Below are 15,276 nucleotides of genomic sequence, written 5' to 3' on the forward strand. Positions count from 1 at the left end.
CTGACAAGAAAATTTGTCCGATATAATAAAGCTAATGTATTATTTCCTTCAGCTGAGACACGTCAGATGCGCACTGTTTACCATGATGGGTTTAAATCACTCGCAATATGAATTAAATCTCTTCAAAAAGGATAATATAGTTAAGTCTGTAATACTGACTACATAAAGTTATTATGAGAATTTCATAACTGTGTGTTTGGGACATGGATTTTAATGGAGAGAGTTTCGTTTTTGTAATGAGCCTCTGAGAAATTATATAAAAATTTGTATTTAGATTTATCGGCCGATATATCGGTTATCGGCTGAAGTCACATGGGTGAAAAACGCATGAAATTACAATAAATCATGTTTTTACAGCATTTACTCATAGATTTATGCCATTTTTTTACATATATTATGACATGTTTAACATTTCAAGTTGTATAAATTAAGTAAATAACTAGTTAAATATGAATAAACAATGCACAATACCATGTTTATCAATTAACATGAACCTAGATTATTAAATACTGTATAAGAAAAGCGCTCATTGTTATTCATGACACATATGCTGCCTTCACGTGTTATCGTAATTATAGTAAATACGAGTTTCTGAGGTAAAAACTGCCCATGAACGCCCTCTGATGTCGTGTTAACTAGGGATGTTAACCGATGACCGTTTGACCGATGGTTGACCGTATCAACGTTAACCGATCAAAGTTGTCGGTTAAAAAAAAAGTGATCTCTAAATTAGGCTGTTATAAACAGTGGACTAAACGCTACTACAGTTAGCCATCTCATTATATAATCTTTGTGTGAAGTGAACAAATCCCTCACACTCAATTTTTCATAACTCGCCTGTTTGTACTTAATAAACCAATAAAAACATTTGGCGTGCGGTCACAGCGTTTGGATTTGCGCGTTCACAAGGTTTGCAAAAAGTAAACCGGCTAAAACACTCGAGGTTAGAGCCAGAGCAGACGACAGTATGAAGCGTCATTACACATAAGATGGGCTTACATCTGGAAATATATTACATCTACTTTTCAGTGGAAACACATAAGGTGTTGATCATCATCTTTCTTTATTATCGTTAGCACTACCTCGAACTAAAGCGGCGTCTCTTCGGAGCTGTCATTTTCTTAATAAGCCGCGGCAATGTTTCAAATAAGCTTCTAACGCTGGACAAACGCCTTTATTTTCAACGCGATCACCTCGTACCCAAACCATTTCGAAACTAAGGAGCCATTTGCTTGTCGATTACAAACAAGCTCCTCGACGCCGCGTTTGCGGGACTCGTGTTTCGCGCTGTAGAGGATTTTAAAAAAAGTGACGTGAGTGGAAGGGAGGCGGCGGCGCCGGTACTCTGTGTGTGTGTTTTTGTGTGTGTGTGAGAGAGCGGGAGGCAGAAAAATCATAGAGAGATGTGACAGAGTTGCGAGATTGCAGGCGCGGCTCGCGGCTATTTCAAATAGCGCAGCATATTTTAAACTAATCGGTTAATGGTTTCAACCGGCTAATGAGACTCGGTGGTCGGTCAAGAAAATGTTTCGTTTTCGCCATCCCTAGTGTTTACCACTGGGAAGTTCGGAAATAATTTTGATACCCCAGTTCCCGAGATGGGCGTGGCATAACCGTTCAAAATGGCGGATGGGAGACGAATTTCTGCTGTGTTTTATTCGTTTTTTTCCCACAACAATTTTATCATCTTGTCGTTAAAGTAGTTCATAATTACATAAATTAATGATCATTTGAAGCATATTGTGTATTTTAAACACATTGAAAATCGCATCTAGTTGACCATCAGAATAGTGAGCAAGCTGAATATCTAGATAGTGTGGTAAAGTAGCTCTACAATAGGATCATGTGTGGCTGAGAACGATTGCCATTTGAGTCTTTAAGCAGCCTTTATTGTCTACATTATGCCTTTATTGTGAATGTGATTATAAACGATATGCTTTCGTGTTGTGCTGCTATAGTGTATTCTATGATTTCTGGGACCGGGACTGAAATGGTTATAGTGTCAAAATAACATTCTCCAAAGACGCACAAAAGTGAACCTGGCGTCCTCCATTCTGTCCCACAACAAAGCGCCTGAACACAACAAGCTCATAATCCCGACTTCTGAAGTGGGAAGTAGGAAACTTCCGATAGTAAAGGCGGCAATAATGCATTATGAATGAATGAGGCATTTATATAGCGCTTTCATATGCACTACTGTACACCCAAAGCACTTTACACTCATGACAGGGGTCTCTCCTCAACCACCACCATTACTTGTTACCATCATGCCAACTTTTTAAACTCAAACTTAAGGTAAACTTTCATCCGATACCTTCGCCAGACCGGCGCGATGAGCTCCTTGGGTCTCGATGTAAGCCATATACTTTCCGAAGTCCTTGAACTCCTCCATGGTGGGTCTGAAGGTCATGATTTTGCAGGAGGAGTTTGCAGCTGGAGGAGGAGCTAGAGCTGGGATTGCTGGGATTGGTGTTTCTGGTGTAATTTCTGGTGCAGATGGTTCTGGTTTTATTTCTGGAGCCGGGGTTGGCTCTGCAGATGGTTCCTGGGCTGGGCCTGAAACCGGTGCCTCGCATGGCTGCGGATCCGACTCCAAAGTTGGTTCCAAAGTTGGTTCCACAGATGAATCCTGAGCCGCGACTGGTTTTGGAGTCACATCTAAAGCGGGTTCAGGCTCTGCCAGGGCCTCTAGGTTTGGGTCTGGAGGTAAAGATGGGTCCATGACTGCAGGACAGCTGATGCTGCGGACGGACATACAAAAACATCACAACACAAAAAATATCCTGATTTAATAACCACAGCACGACTATCCCAAAACATTAAAAACATGTCTATTCAGAGAAAAAATCCTCTTCTTACTTAGTATTTTTGTCTTGTTTCTAGGCAAAATATCAAAAAAATTCTTACATTAAGGCGAGACACGGCAGGTGAAAACATCATTTTTTTTTAATGCAGTGGTCAATTTTGAGATTTTGGGCCAGTTTACTCTATGTAAGCTTTCATATCAAAATAAAAAATATGTCGACATTACACATTAATGTGGTTAATTGACTATATTTTGTCATCTCGCGCCTTTCGAGTTCTACCCGAAATCATCAAAAGTTATTGTAACGCGAGCTCCCGTGCCGTCTCCATTCACAGAAACATGTCATGCCTGGTATCATTGTAAAGCTCTCAGCGCTGTGTATGAGACTGTCTAATCCAAATATGGGCATTTCCTTTGTAGAACTAACCAACCGCGAAAGTTTGCAGCCGAAAATCACATCTGATTGGCCGATGTGAATTTCACACGTGCCGCCGCTTTCTTGTGTATTCTCCGTCTGAGAGAAAATGCAGACAACGCCAAAATAAGCTCATAAACGCTCACAGAAAGGACAAAGTAGCAAGAGATGATAAAAAGAAAGTAGACAACAACAGATTAGATGATGAAACCATGTCAGAATTAGATTCAAATAGTTATAGATGGACATACAGTAAACAAGGACAGTTTTTTTGTGCTGTTTTTGTGACTTATGATGTGTTTGTTAAGGTATTTCTCTTCAGCTTAAGGCTTTTGTATTAATAATTTATTAATTTACATATGTTTTAAATGTTATACACTGCTGATATAAATGAAGTGAATATATCTTTAGTTTTTAGGGTGGGGGAAATGTATGCAATTATACAATACAAAGCTTTAAAGGCCGTTTTCTCAAAATGAGTTCTCTCACACTCAGTTAGATATTTCCACTTCAGTAGCATCTACAGGCACCAGCTTTTCCAGTATACTCAACTATATTGTGAAGGCTTTAACAGAGGGATTTGTTGATATATAATTCCTATCTTGAGTTATAGGTCTTTTTACTCCAAAGAAATGGCGAAAATTGACTATTGTCAGTACTCTATAATTTACTAAAGCACAGAATAAGATATCCAGAGTCCCCTCTGTAAAAGCCCTCTCATCTAATGTTAACAAACAGGACCAATCATTTTGAACCTGGTCCTTTCCAATTTCCAGATTTAGTATTTTGAAATATATGCAAATGAGCGCATATTTAGGCAAGGCAAGGCAAGGCAAGGCACATTATTTTATACAAAACTTGCAATACATTTTTTTCTTATGTTTATGCTAATAATAAACTGGAAAAGTTTCATAGTGATATCTTGTAATTTAAAAAAAAAATTCCCTATTCACCTGTAGTGTCTCGCCTTAAGAAACATTTACTAGACAAGAAAAATTATTGTCTTGTTTTGGGGGAAATAACTCAAAATGAAGAGAGTTTTTGCTTAAAATAAGATAAATAATCTGCCAATGGGGTGAGAAAAATAATCTTGTTTTCTGTTTGAATTAAGATTATTTTTCTCACCCCATTGGCAGATTATTTATCTTATTTTAAGCAAAAACTCTCTTCATTTAGAGCTATTTTTGCCCAAAACAAGACAATAATTTTGCTAGTCTAGTAAATACTTCTTATTTTAAGAATTGATAGATATTTGGACTAGAAACAAGACACAAATACTAAGAAAGAAAAGCTTTTTTTGCAGTTTATTCAGAGAAAAAATGTGCTGAAATCAGTATAAAGCATATATCAGAAACATTGTGTGTGTGTGTGTGTGTGTGTGTGTGTGTGTCAAGATACAAATATACCAATAAAAATCAAACAAGCCTAAATCAATAAACACATCACTGTAAGAAACTTGTTATTTAGGGGTGTCAAAAACACCCCCATATCATATTTTGAAATAATAAACATTAAAATCTGTGCAGAGATGAACTAACAAGCTGAAAAACTAATTATAAGTATGAAACTAATCAATGAACCAGTGTATTATAACTTTTTCTTCAATTGAGTCAATCAGAAACAATAGCTGGTAGTAGAGGATTAGTTACGATAGCTGGTAATAGTTTCTAACATCAATATTTTAGGTTAGATTAGTTTAAATGAATTCTGTGTTTTCTAACATTAATATTTTAGGTTAGATTAATTTAAATGAATTCTGTGTTTTCTAACATTAATATTTTAGGTTAGATTAATTTAAATGAATTCTGTGTTTTCTAACATTAATATTTCAGGTTGCAATATGAATGTATATGGGAAAGTGTGTATATTTCATGTCCTTAAAGACAAAAATAAATAAAAAAGAGAAAAGAAAAATAGCTAAGCCTAAATAAATGAACATTTTCTGCAATATTTTTACTTTCTAACATCAATATTTGATGTTATATTAATTGAAAAGCTTGATTCAATGAACTTATAACTTAAGACTAAAACTAATCAAAACATTTTTTTTTAATTCAGTCAATCAGAAACAATAGTTGGTAGTTGAGGAATAACTTTTCTGTAAGGTTTTTATTTTCTAACATCAATATTTTAGGGCAAATGTGTATATTTCATGTACTTAAAGATAAAAAATATACCCATTAAAATAAAAAACAAGCCTAAATCAAAGGCTCGAAACTTGTTATTAAGAGGTGACAAAAAAAAACAACCGAATTCATATTTTTCAAATAAACATTACAAATGTGCAGAGATGAACTAACAGGCTGAAAACTAATTATAAGTATAAAACTAATCAATGTACTAGCAAAAATAATAGCTGGTATTAGAGGAAACCTTTTCTGTAATTTTTTTAAATTAACATTAATATTTTAGGTTACAATTTAAAAACAATTAGTATGATAAAGTGCGTATATTTCATGTCAGAAATACAGAAAAAAAAGAAAAATAAGTATGAATAAATGAACATCAACATCAAAAAACAGTAGATTTTCTGCAAATGTATATTTTCTAACATCAATATTTAAAATATGCCTGAATCAATGGACGTACAAACTAACTAAACGTACACAAAATAGAGTTAATTTAATATTTTCTTAAATTCAATCAATCAGAAACAATAGCTGGTATTACTGTAATAACTTCTCTGTATATTTTTGATTTTGTAAAATCAATATTTAAGGTTAGATTCATTTAAAATAAGTCAATGAATTTATAACGTAAAAATAAAACTAACCTATATTAATCAAAAGTGTTTTCTTTAATTCAGTCAATCAGAAATGACTGACTAAACTTTTCTTTAAATTTTGTATTTTCTAACATAAATATTTTAGGTTACATTAATCAATGAACACATTACTATCAGTTTTTAATATTATATATATATATATATATATACACAAGTCACACACACACCCACATATACATACACATATATATATACATATACACATACATACATTTCAGATAAATGCTGATTTTTTACCTTTCTATTCATCAAAGAATCCTACAAAAAAGAATTATACAACCGTTTTAACATTGCTAATAATCATAAATGTTTCTTGAGCAGTAAATCGTCATATTAGAATAATTTCTGAAGGATCGTGTGACACTGAAGACTGGAGTAATGATGATAAATTCAGCTTTGATCACTGGAATAAATTACACTTTACTATATATTAACATGAAAAACAGTTATTTTATATTTTAATAATATTTCACAATATTGCAGCTTTTTTGTATTTCTAATAACATAAAGGCAGCCTTGGTGAGCAGAAGAGACGTCTTTAAAAACATATTTAAAACTCTTACCGTTCTAAAACTTTTGACCGGTGGTATATATATAAGTACTGGGCAACGATTAAAATGTTTAATCGCGATTAATCGTATGGTTTTTCCGTGACTAATCACGATTAATCGCAGAATGCGTAAAATTCAATAATGAATACAAAAGTGCTGCTAAATGAACAGTGCTTTTAAATGAAAGTGCAATAAAATATGGTTTGCAAACACTTTAAACAAATAAGGTGCTTTTTACAGCAGTTAAAAGTTAGTAACAGTTACAATATTTCTTGTAAATATCAACTTAAACATTAATTTAATCAAATTAAATTAAATTGGTGGTATACATATATTGATTCTGTAGTAATATTCTCATCAGTGTTCTGTCAGCTTTTACATCGGCCGACTTTAATCTGCATATTTGTGATATTCACCCGAGGGTGTTATTTAATTTTATAAAGGCCATTTTTTAAAATCGTATTAAATGTATGCATCATCTTTCATGTTAACTTCTTACATTTGATTAATAAATTCAGTTATAATAGTAAAAACACTATAGGCTGTTACCAATCAAATTAAATAATTTGAACTGCAAAAAAATACAGCTGCAATAAATAATGTAATAAGATTGATGTTCTCAATAAAACATGCAATCATACTTTTAAACATAACCGCCACTAGGGGGCAGCAAGTGATCGTCTTCATGAGTGAGTCATTGAGTCGTTCATTCAAATGATTCATTCAAAACACTGAATCATTCAGTAACAAAACACTGAATCATTCAGTAACAAAACACTGAATCATTCAGTAACAAAACACTGAATCATTCAGTAACAAAACACCGCGCTGAGTGTTGCTTTCCTCAGGAGCTATTTTCGTCGGTGAAAATGGAACAAAAAAGGTTGTTTGGATCTAAAATGTAAGTAACTTAATATTAATTAGGCTAGTTGTTTATTGAACTAGGCTACACCATTCATGCTACACAATTCACGATTGCAAAGTTGACTTGTGTTATTAACAATATCATAAATCATAAATATCAACAACTACAGAAAGCTCAGTTTTCCCCCAGTGTGTTTCTTCTGTGAGTTTATATCGCTGCTCAAGTGTTTTGATTTCTCCACGAATGTCTCTCACAAAGAGACCGGCAGCGCGAGCCTCAACGCGACTAACGTACCAGAGGCAGAGATACACTCATCAATCGCTTTACATTGAATATAATAAAAACAAAAACAAAAATCTGAATCATTCTCGCGTTTCTGGTCATTTTTATATTTTATTTGTCCCAGACAAAGAATGTCAAGCCCTTGGCTTCGGCTACAGACAGCGCTGTATTCTCCTGACCAATGGTTTGTCTGTGTGTGTATTCTCCTGACCAATGGTTTGTCTGTGTGTGTATTCTCCTGACCAATGGTTTGTCTGTGTGTGTATTCTCCTGACCAATGGTTTGTCTGTGTGTGTATTCTCCTGACCAATGGTTTGTCTGTGTGTGTATTCTCCTGACCAATGGTTTGTCTGTGTGTGTATTCTCCTGACCAATGGTTTGTCTGTGTGTGTATTCTCCTGACCAATGGTTTGTCTGTGTGTGTATTCTCCTGACCAATGGTTTGTCTGTGTGTGTATTCTCCTGACCAATGGTTTGTCTGTGTGTGTATTCTCCTGACCAATGGTTTGTCTGTGTGTGTACTCTCCTGACCAATGGTTTGTCTGTGTGTGTATTCTCCTGACCAATGGTTTGTCTGTGTGTGTATTCTCCTGACCAATGGTTTGTCTGTGTGTGTATTCTCCTGACCAATGCTTTGTCTGTGTGTGTATTCTCCTGACCAATGGTTTGTCTGTGTGTGTATTCTCCTGACCAATGGTTTGTCTGTGTGTGTATATTCTCCTGACCAATGGTTTGTCTGTGTGTGTATTCTCCTGACCAATGGTTTGTCTGTGTGTGTATTCTCCTGACCAATGGTTTGTCTGTGTGTGTATTCTCCTGACCAATGGTTTGTCTGTGTGTGTATTCTCCTGACCAATGGTTTGTCTGTGTGTGTATTCAGAGGCAGTGAGCAACGGCCTTTCAATATAATAATAAATAACTGCGTTAATGCGCGATAAAATAATTGTCGGCGTTAATTAATAAATGCGTTAACGTGATAATAGCGCGTTAACTTGCCCAGCCCTAATATATATATATATATATATTCTGGAAAAAAAGAAAAAGAAAAAGCTGGAAATCCTAAAAGCTTAAAAATAAAACGAATCTATAAAATCTAAACATACGTTTCTCCCACTCAGACACACAGAAATGATAGTTGATAGGCGGGGAATAACCGTAGCTGAGGCATTTTCCTGAGGTGTATATAATAAATGTTGTGGAATAAATGCCTAATATAATATTAACACTACTTTAGTTATGCAAGGGGATATAGCACAGCACGAGCTTCTCATCGGAGCTGCGGTATAATATTATATTTTTAAATAAAATTTAATTTTTAAAATATTATATTTCCGATGACCAATCAAATCAAAGCAGGCGGGCTTTACAGTCACAGAAGATATTTAGTGCGAATTACAGCTCAACGCTTCTGTAAACGGACATAAAGTGTGTGTGCGCGTAGCTACACGTAATATTTCATATTTGACAGCTGTTTTAGGATAGAAATGTTTAACAACCGACAGAAATAATATGATAATGTCACTAATTTTGCCATTTTGAAATAAAAATAGGCTTATAATTCAAGTGATTCATGTAACTAATGTAATTTTTTTCTAATTTAACATATTTTGTCAAAGTGACGGGAAATTAAACATTAATGAGGATGATTTCATCAGATTCGGCAGAATGTGTCGAGCGGGTACACTTTTTGACTTTCTTAGTTTGTGTAAATCCACTCGGAGTATTTTTTCTCCCCCACATTAATTTCACACACGTCTCGTACAATTATGTGGTTTTGTTTCATTAATACAGTGTATACTTTTTTTCTTGATTTACCCTGAAAGAATGGGAGAGAAATGTGACAACATGCCCCATAGAGCCCCTTTCACACTGCGATTCCAGCAAATACACGGATAATGTGACCGGGCATTTGTTCCCGGGCCGCTAGATTTGGGCCATTCACACTGCCAGCGAAATACCGTAATATGTGCGCTTTCACACACAACCCGTAACGGTCCTGGGTCGAGTTGACACGTGACATCCTGATGTGACGTATAATGGCGAGCGATCTCAGCTTCAGTGTGGATAGTAAGGAGCTCCGTGGTCTCGACTTGTGTTCAGTTTGCGCACGTTTCTGCTTGTTTAATTTTAGTTTCTTTTGTATACGAACACTCTCTGCGTTTAAAACACCGACGAGCTCTTCTGGCACTGCAGGGTTGTGTTATTGAAAAAACAAGCTCTAGGAGTCGCACGATAACTACGTAAACGTTGCGGCATTAGTTTCGGCTTTTGTTCACACAGCGCTCGTCCCGGGTCGAATCCCGCAATGTTACTAGGTCCCCGACCCGGGTCGAATTCGGTAATCAATGCCGGGACGTGGTTGCTTTCACACAGAAGGCGACCCGGCAATGCTCCGGGAATATTCCGGGTCCGACGTGCAGTGTGAAAGGGGCTTAGGTGGGGTATAATCTAACATGTGCATATGAGAGATTTAAATGTTATCTGAATAGAAAAAAAACCCAAAATATTTAGTCAAATATTCGAATAAAACAAAAATGTCCCACATTTTTTGAGTTTGACAACAAACCATAGGCGTAATTTGCGGGTGGGACGGATGGGACATGTCCCCACCACTTTTTTAAAACATCTTGCTTCACGGATGAACCTAACTAATACAAACAAAACATCTCTGGTTACCTAGAAGAGCATCATTTTGTTTGTTTGTTAAATAAGAGGCGATCTGGCGCTCGTTGCCGCGGCTCATGCAGTCTTCACACAGACGAGCGCTTTAATCTAACGCTTAAAGGGGGGGGGGGGGTGAAACACTCAGTTTCAGTCAATCTCATGTCAGTCTTGAGTACCTATAGAGTAGTATTGCATCCTTCATATCTCCGAAAAGTCGTTAGTTTTATTATATTTATAAAAGAAATATGGGCTGTACCGAGTCTTTCCGGAAAAAAACGAGCGCCTGGAGGCGTATCGTGTGGGCGGAGCTAAAGAATGACAAGCGCGCAAAGCGGTGACGTCCTCAAGCGTGGAGAAACCCATCTCAGCTATCTCAGCTAATACAGATAATGATCCACAATCAAATCTGAGGCAGAAATAAATTGAACAGGAGAAACGGGACGTCCGTCTCTGTGGTATGGACTGTATTTAGTGGCCTGTCAACATTTGTGTGTCTTTACTCGCAGTTTATGAGGACATGATTCGGTTTATGGACTATTGTATGCGACTAGACCTTAGAAGTAGCAAGCAAAACGGTTTTGCACGTCAGACTAGGGATGGCTCGATACCACAATTTTGGCTTCGGTACGGTACCACAATCTAATACCGAAGTACCGATATTAAATCGATACCACACGGTCTGATATTAGTGCGGGTATATTGCACGCGAATGAGAACAATTATGCAAGTTTTGAGTTTATAAAGTGGGAAATTAACACAAATGTTTAGGCTATTAGTAATAGTGTTGTCACGATACCAAAATTATGACTTCGATACGATATCAGACTAAAATATCGATATATCGATACTAAATCGATACCACAGTAAAAAAATAAATAAATAAATAAGATGCTTAATATGACAACAGAACTTGTTATTATTCATTGTTATTTTTTACTAAAAATGCATGTGGCCGGCATGTTCCTTAGGGTTGGGCATCGTTTTGATTTGAACAATTATTGATCAATTGATCAATTACTATTAAAATTATCTCACAAATATTTGCTAACTCAATGTATTTTTTACAATGGGGTAATTGTGTTGCAATAGCTTACACACAGCACAAGAAAGCTTGATTTCGAATGGTGAATTTAATTAACAAAGACGAGTAAACAGTAATAAAATAAGAACAAATAAACAGATTACAAACAATAGCACAAATAAATGCAATAGAATAGAAGATACAAATGAAACAGACTGCTTTATTTTTCAGGTAAGTCTAACATTCAGATAAGAAACTGAATTAAAAAAAATGCATCGTAATTACATTTAAAACAACTTTGGATAATGTTCTTTGTAAAAAATTCAATAGCGTACAGATGAAACTATTAAAGTTACACGAGTTGATCAGTCAAGAGCAGTTGATCGTTTGTCTTTTTGTAGTTTGAATAACAAATGACTGCGGTCCCTTTAAGACTAACGGACGCATGGATCCTGAACACTGCTCCTGTTACTCGTTCTTCCTGAACTGTTTGCGACTGTGTTTACGTTAATACTCTTCCAGATGTGCACTGATAATTCTTTGAGTGTATTTGACCGATAATAAGCTGGAAAAAGAAGCAAATGTTTGCACTTGTATCGTGTCAGAGGCGGCTTTATTACGGTAGGCTATGTGTGTGCGCTTCAGATGTGAGCACGAAATCTGCGGGGATTAGTAGAATTAATTTATGTGCAATCCCGCACGAAATTCAGACCGATCACACACTAACACTAACACACTGTCATGAGGAAAAAGTCCAGCAGAACGCGCGTTCGCCGTGCTCGTATCGTTTCAGATATTCCAGTATCGATATATATCGAAATATCGATATTTTTGACTAATTAGTAAATTAATTAAAAAACACTAATTAGTAAATTAATCAGCAAAGCTTATCACATCAAATCAGTCATTTGAAAACTTTCTTGTGAGAAATAATTTCAGCAAAAATCTCTCAAAATTAGCAAATTGCTTCTGGTTTCAAAAGACATCGCACTACACTAAAGCAATCTGCATAATCCGATTCAACATTTCACGCTCGTCTCGGGATGGAGAACGGAAATCATTTGAACACGCAAGAGATTTTATAGCATTTCGTAATAACAGTTACAGGAGATATGAGCTCATACCACACACACACACACACACACACACACACACACACACACACACACACACACACACAAACACACACACACACACACACACACACACACGCCTGTCACTTAGTCACGCTCGCACATTACACATTAAGTTTCCTTAAACAGTCAAATACACAGAATTATGTACAAATGTCCGTCTTTAGTGAGTATTCACATACACACAGGCGGTTGTGTCTAACGCGAATGTAAATAGTGCAATAGTACGCGTGCAAATATAATGAGATCTAAATGTAATTGGTTGAAACGAACGCTGGAGATTGTGATATTCGATCTTATGTTAGGCTGTGTGTGTGCGTTGATCAGTGTTAAAAGAAAATAAATGTCTAAATGAGATGGTCTGAATGATTCACTGACCTGTCGATCTCTTCAGAAGTCTTAAAGTCAGGATAGTGACAGATGCTTCTTGGCTAGGTTTGATGGTTCTTCATCAGTTTTATAAGCAAAGTCATTACAAATGTCACTTCTACCCCTCTCTTTATTAATTCTTTTTGGGCATCTTGAGTGAGATTCAACTGCTTTATCCATTTTGTCCGTCTATGTTGTTGTCACATTTGCCGGTTGTTTCGGGTCAGTTGGGGTAGCGCGCTGCCATCTAGCGGTGAACTTCGGAAAAGCAGCATATACCGAAATGTGCCAAATCATGATATCGTACCGTTTTAAATAAAATATATACCGGTATTTTTCCAGTACCGGTATACCGCGCATCCCTACGTCAGACTAGTGTAACGTCAGACTAGTGTAACGTTATACAGAGAACAGCAATGGAGTCCGTTAGCGCATTTGAATGACGAAGCACGCGATCGTGTCGTTTACTGATGTTTACTCACGCGACGATAGCCGACAGCAGAGACATTTGAAGCAGTTTAACTCACCGGCTGCTTCCAAAGCAGAACCGAACCTTTATCGCTGGGACCGCTCCATCAAAAACACACTTCTTTGGTATGATTTGGTGAAGTCCTGACAGCAGTGGCATGTAAATCGACTTTGAGACGCGACTGAAGCGATGTTGTGAAGCTTCCCGTCATTTCTGCGTTCAAATCGGTTCAAATGCAGCGCTGCCTTCCCGGAATGCTGTGCTGAAGCGTTGAAGTCGCTCGACGTCACCCATAGGAATAAAGTGGAGCGCGGCGCGGACTATAACCGACATAAGTGTTCACGGACGACTGGATCTGCAGCTGAGCGAGTGTTTTTGGGCGTGCATTTCCTCTCTCGCTCTAGTCACGCGCGCGCACCCTGCCGGGAGAAGAGCCGTACGGCCCATACAAGGACCTTCCGCTCTAGTAACGTCAAGTCGACCCATACTCGAAAAAAACTCTCCGAAACTTGTGAGAAACCGAAAGGAGTATTTTTGACACAGAAATACTCCATCAAACGTCCAACATCAGTTTTTGAAACTTTGTCTATGTTTAGGATGGGAATCCAAGTCTTTAACAGTGTAAAGAGCTCAGTATGCATGAAACAGCATTTCACCCCCCCTTTAAACGCCGCTTCAGAGACTTTCTATTTGTTCCGGTCAGATCACGCGACAAAATGCACAAAAACTGTCCCTGCTCTTGATGTACAACCACTGATGGTATTCGGTTTTGATGAGAGAAAAAAATACGAAACGAGAACTTCTGACACGTTTAACAGACTAGACCAGCGATTATAGGCAAAGTGTGCACATCTATATGCCTTTATTCACGTGAAAAAGCTATATTGTGTTTAGATGCAATAATTAAACGAGATCTATATCAATAAATGAACTTTAGTTGATTTCCAGACATCTTAATACTAATTTTTCTGCAATTGTTATTGTACTTTACATCTGATATAACATTGTAGTAGTGCTGCAACGACGCGTCGACGTCATCGATGACGTCGACTACGGAAATACGTCGACGTTCGTGAAATGCGTCGACACGTCGTGTCAGAAGTTCATCTCGCGTAATGTTGGCTTCTGCTCCTGGTTCTATCACAAAAACCAAGACCGCGAATATCAAAAGTATGGGAATACTTTAAACAGAGGCCAAACAGTGTTTCCCACACATAGACTAATTTGTGGCGGACTGCCACATAATCAATAACGGCCGCCACATTCGTCATGCATTCATTTTTACGCTATTTAAAAGACGCACGCATATTCGTTTAGCTGCATTTCCTTAAGTTCTCTCTCCGCCCTTTTGCGCGTCTCTTACTCACTCACACACACGCGTTGCATTCGACCGTAAAACAAGTTTTATTGCATTTTGGCGCATTTAGTATGACATAGCTTTTAAAACCAGAGCAGTTGAATAACAGAGTTGCGACACGCCTTCATCACGCGGCAGCGCGCGGTCACGGCGCTCATATAATTCTAAACAAACCAGCGCGGTGTCAATCAATACAGACCAGTGTTTCCCAACCGGGATCCCGAGCAAAAGTTGCGGGGACGCACTTACACTTCGGTTCATCTGGCATCTGATGACGCATCTTTAATATGGGTTGTAACTTGAAAATAATGCTGTATGTATGTTTCTGTCGATGGATACACGTGCTGATTCCTCAGGTATACACTACAACAACAGCGATAATAAAAGAAAAACGTGGGCAAAACGGTCTCTCTTTGTAAACTTTATAAAACGCATGCGAGTGCTGCTGTACGTCCGAATATGAGCAGTCATTTTCACCGTCATCACCCCCGTGTAGCCAGAAGACGCGAATGAGAAGATCTGTCTTTGTGCACTCGTCCCAAAGCGCGCAAATATTGAG

The 15,276-nt window shown here is 37.2% G+C and overlaps 1 protein-coding gene across 1 annotated transcript in view; it reads right to left on the bottom strand.

Moving 5' to 3' along the window:
- The window catches only part of kdm4b (lysine (K)-specific demethylase 4B), a 113,535-nt gene that overhangs the window by 93,438 nt on the left and 4,821 nt on the right, over nucleotides 1–15,276 (bottom strand). The window contains exon 2 of the mRNA XM_067415294.1: nucleotides 2,315–2,741. Within this exon, the coding sequence (XP_067271395.1) occupies nucleotides 2,315–2,722 (408 nt within the window). The 5' untranslated portion in view covers nucleotides 2,723–2,741. The remainder of the gene's footprint in view (nucleotides 1–2,314; nucleotides 2,742–15,276) is intronic.

This window comes from Pseudorasbora parva, chromosome 14 (assembly GCF_024679245.1).
Source record: "Pseudorasbora parva isolate DD20220531a chromosome 14, ASM2467924v1, whole genome shotgun sequence".
NCBI lineage: Eukaryota > Metazoa > Chordata > Actinopteri > Cypriniformes > Gobionidae > Pseudorasbora > Pseudorasbora parva.